General features: G+C 66.7%; 2 protein-coding genes across 2 annotated transcripts in view; both read left to right on the plus strand.

Moving 5' to 3' along the window:
* Positions 1-1,724, plus strand: part of H696_02163 (hypothetical protein) — a 2,521-nt gene extending 797 nt beyond the window's left edge. The window contains exons 3-7 of the mRNA XM_009496060.1: positions 96-221; positions 338-583; positions 670-726; positions 842-1,194; positions 1,397-1,724. Of these exons, the coding sequence (XP_009494335.1) occupies positions 96-221; positions 338-583; positions 670-726; positions 842-1,194; positions 1,397-1,591 (977 nt within the window). The 3' untranslated portion in view covers positions 1,592-1,724. The remainder of the gene's footprint in view (positions 1-95; positions 222-337; positions 584-669; positions 727-841; positions 1,195-1,396) is intronic.
* A 144-nt stretch (positions 1,725-1,868) lies between these two features.
* On the plus strand, positions 1,869-2,937 carry H696_02164 (hypothetical protein). Its single transcript, XM_009496061.1, has 3 exons — positions 1,869-2,077; positions 2,303-2,427; positions 2,559-2,937. The coding sequence occupies exons 2-3, from the start codon at positions 2,355-2,357 to the stop codon at positions 2,831-2,833; spliced, it is 348 nt and encodes a 115-aa protein (XP_009494336.1). The 5' UTR covers positions 1,869-2,077; positions 2,303-2,354; the 3' UTR covers positions 2,834-2,937.
* The last annotated feature ends 1,353 nt before the right edge of the window (positions 2,938-4,290 follow it).

The raw sequence follows: 4,290 nt of genomic DNA on the forward strand, positions 1-4,290 counted from the left end.
ATGATGATGATGATGATGATGATGATGTGCGCATGTGTCTCCACCCGTGCTTACCTGCCCCATACACATATACCCCGGTGGGGCCCCCGTCGCAGAGTGGACTCCGGTCATCGAGATCGAGCAGGAGGGCCATGGTGCCGAGATCAAGAGTGTCGCCTGGTCGCCGGACGGCAGCTTCTTGGCCACGTGTAGCCGCGATAAGCGTGTCATCGTTTGGGCCTGTACGTGCAACTGCCTGTCCATTCGCCGGCGCACATGTTTGCATGCCCACATGGGTGCACCGCCTCATGCCTGACATGTCTCCCCATGCCGGCCACACACCCCAACCATGCACCAGTCTGTGAGAATCCCCTGGAGCTGGAGATCGCCTCGGATTTGTACGGTCACGGCCAGGACGTCAAGCACGTAGCCTGGGTTGACCTCCCGGCCGAGGGGGAGTCCTCCCAGTGTCTGGTGTCCAGCTCGTACGACGATACGATCATGGTCTGGCGCCTGCGCGGCGACGATTTCGAGTGCACCGGTGTCCTGAAGGGCCACAAGTCCACCGTCTGGGCCACGGCCGCCCTGTCCGGCTCGCGCATTGGTGTGTGCCTTCCCTCAACTGGCCCGGGCCCTGTCCCCGTGCCTTGCCAACACTGACCCGGGCTTCTGCCCTCTCCCTCCTGTCAGCCTCCGTCAGTGATGACCTTTCTCTTCGGATCTGGGAGCCCGCCCCCAGTCAAGACCGTACGCTCATCTGGCGGGGCCGGGCTGTGGCCCCCTTCTCGCGGCCTTGCACATGCTCCCTGGTGGCCATCCAGGCATGCCGCACCTCCACACTGACGCTCTCACACGCATGCAGTTGGCAGCCCGTTCATTTCGAAACAGACCATCTCGCAGGCCCACTCGCGGCCAATTTACTCGGTGTCGCATTGCGCCCTGCCGGCCGCCATCCCGTTGGACGCCTTTGTGGCTCGGCATGCGCCGGGGCAGGTCCCCCCGGCGGATGTGGTGCGCCTCGGCCCGGCCATCGATGCCGCGGCCGTCGGCACCTTGGCCGCGGCTGACGACCCTCCTCAGCACGAGGGCGAGGATGTGGTCATGGGTGATGCCGGGGACACTGGGCCAGTGGCCGAGGCTCCCGGCCCGGCCAGCGCCATCATTGGTCTGGTTGCCACCGGGGCCGGTGACAATGCCGTTGGCCTCTTTGCCGAGGTGCGTGCTTCCGCATTCTTCTTGGTCGGGCTTCCCCTGAGGGGGGTATGTCCCCGTACAGAGAGGGAGAGAGAGAGAGAGAGAGGGAGAGAATCACACACAGAGTGAGAGAGAGAGAGAGGGAGGTGTCTGCTTTCCGGCCGCGCGCTTACTCACGACTCCCCGCGCTCCACCCCCATCCCCCCCCCCCCCGTGCCAACAGATGGACAACGGGACGGTTGTTCCGCTTCGGCGCCACGGCCGAGCCCACAGCCTGGAGCTGAACTCGGTGGCCTTCCGGCCGCTGCTTCGGCCGGACCTGGCGGCCCGCATTCCGGGCCTGGTCGACCCGCAGCAGGTTGTCCTGGCCACCGCATCGGATGACGGCACGATCCGCATCTGGCGAGTGTCCCTCTGAGCGAACGAGAGGCATGTTCCGCTGGGGGCCGGGCCTCTGCCATGCCCGCCTTCCTCTTCCCTTTGTAGAAAGCACCCAGCACAGCCGGCCCCCAGGGCCAAGCAAATGTGTGACTCCCCCCCCCCCCCCCTCCCCCCGGACACTGCGCGGTGTCCGGGGGGAGGGGGAAATACACAATCCAGTGCCAACGTACGTGCCCGTGGGAAATGGCCAATACGACGGCACCCAGGCAGCTCGGCTGCGTGGCGACATTTGCGCGTGGGCGGGGGGTCGCGGCCGGCGGGGAGGGGGCAGGGAGATAAATGAGGACCGGTGTGCATCTCCGCCTCTCCCCCCCCTCGTCGACTGCCTGGCCAGGCCCAGGGTGCGACGTAGGCGCGCCTCCACGTCGGGGCTCTCTTCTTCCTTTTTCAGCCGGCTCCATGGCCCCGGGCCGCCCCAAGCCCCAGGATCACCTCCCCTCACCTCCAAACACTCTGCGTCCTTGTGTGTCACACACTCATCCACACACATCCACCCACTGCCGGTTTCCCCCTCTCGACCTTTCCGCCCCCTCTCGCCCTCTCCGCTCCCTCTTCACATCTTCTCTCCTTCCTCCCATCCTCTCTTTCTCTTCCCATCTCTGGGGGGGGGTTGCTCTCTCTTCTTCCCTCCCCCCTCCCCCCCTCCAGTCGCACACTGACTCGATGAGCTTCGGATCGCCGGACACAGTACTCCGACGCACTCGCCCCTCCAACAAGAGCCACACACACACACACACACCATGGGCCGGTCTGCCAAGGGAACTAAGCGCCCCTCCAAGAAGGAGAAGGAGCTGAAGCGCGATGGGTCTGAGGGTACGTGCCGCTGCGCGGGAAGGCGCACCGCAAGGGCATGAGGGATCTCGCATGGCACATCGCCATTGCCCCGGGATTGCCGGCGGGGGGATCCTCCCGTTGACATTCTCCCACTGACCCCTCGACCGCAGTCGCCCGCAAGGGACCCGCCTCCCTGGCCAAGAAGAAGTCCGCCGGGAAGAAGACCCGCGCCGGGTCCAAGACCACGGCCCAGCGCGTTGAGCTTGGCCATTCGGGGCCCGTGGCGCAGGCCCTGCGCGCGGCCATCGATGTCAAGACCGCGCGACACATCTCCAAGGGGATCATCCAGGGCCGGCCGACCGGCTTCGCGGCGCTGATTGACGTGCCGGAGCCGGCTGCGCCCGCGGCGGGTCAGCAGCCCCCGGCCTCGGACCCGTCCGCCTGAGAAATAATCAAGGGCCCAAGGAAAAACCGAGAAAGAAAGAAAAAAAGAAAAAGAGGCCTGCCCGCTCCTCGTTCGGTGGCGCTCCTCTCCCCCCCCCCCCCCCCCCAGGAACATGATTACAGGAGGGGAGATGGGCAAGGGGAAGGGCACACAGAGGAGGGCCCGTGTATGATGAAGAAAAATACAGCAACCTGCTCGCTGGCGGAGGAGGTCTGTGTGTGTGTGTGTGCGTGTCTGTGTGTGCGGTGGGCATGGCCAGAATAAGGCGCACGGGGGTGAAGGCGGCCCGGCAGCAGCAGGAGGCACAGACAGCCCGGGGACGAGCGCCGGCCTGGGCCAAGCAGCGAGCCCCAGGTGCTTGGTGTGTAGACTCCCCCGTCTGCTGATCGGAACGGCATGCTCGATCTCCAGGCCCCTCTGGCCAGTGGCCAATGTTGGTTAAGTGTCCGGTGTTAATCGAGGTGCCGGGCGTGGACCATGTTGCCGGGAACCATTCCCTCGGCGGGACTCCCGGTGCCGGCCGGAAGATATTGCCCAGCCCGGCGCAATTGCACCGAGAGGGTGTTCGCCCGGCCGGCCCCCTCGTCACCCTTGGTGCATTCGGCTCCGGGGTCAAGGTCAAGTGAGTGGAGATGTATGGCCCCGGCGGGAGCTGTGCCCACGGCCTGCGACAAGCCAGCGCCGGCTGAAATGCCACTCACGGACACACAACTGCCAACCCAGGCCGACACCCGCCCGCGACGCCCGCCCCCCTCCCGGCCGGAATGACAAGGGCCGGGACGGCGGGGGGCGGAAGGCGGAAGGCGGGGAGTCGTCTTGATGCCGACCGGCAAATTTTCCCTGGCCCAACAGGCGGCCGCGCGTGGCAGCTCGCGAGACGGCGGGTGGGAAGGGGGGCGCTTGCTGACACGCAAAAAGGGGCCATCCTCGCGCCAGAAGAGGGTGTCTTTGTTGTTATTTGCGGGGAGACATATGCACACAGAGGGGACTCCTGGACAGGGGGGGGGGGGCGACCCCCGTGCGCGGAAATAGTGCAGGCGGCAAGCCAGAGGCTGGACCGGTGTACCGCCCTCCGCCGCCGCTCTCGACTGTTATTATTGTTATTATTTTCGCAGCCCCTCGCACCCGGCCGTCGGAGCGCCGACACAACCCGGAAGAGGGCGGCCGAGGGGGGAGGGGCGCGGGTGACCGGCTCGCGCGCGGCTCGCTCCGGCGCGTCCCGCTTTGGCCGGGCCCTGGTCTGAGTAGTGGCGGACGCCATAAACGGCCGGGGTTGTGTGGATGAAAATGTCGGGGCCCCGCAGCCCGCGCGCGGGCCACGGAGGTGCAGGGCCCCGGGGGGGGGGGGGACATCAGAGGCGGGCGTTCCTCCCGGCGGCAGGGCCCGGCAGCGCGGCCGGACACGCTCCCATGGCACAGACCATTCGCAATTCCCACACCGGCCAAGGCGGGGGGCC

The sequence above is a fragment of the Fonticula alba genome (assembly GCF_000388065.1).
Source record: "Fonticula alba strain ATCC 38817 unplaced genomic scaffold supercont2.3, whole genome shotgun sequence".
In the NCBI taxonomy this organism is placed as follows: domain Eukaryota; order Rotosphaerida; family Fonticulaceae; genus Fonticula; species Fonticula alba.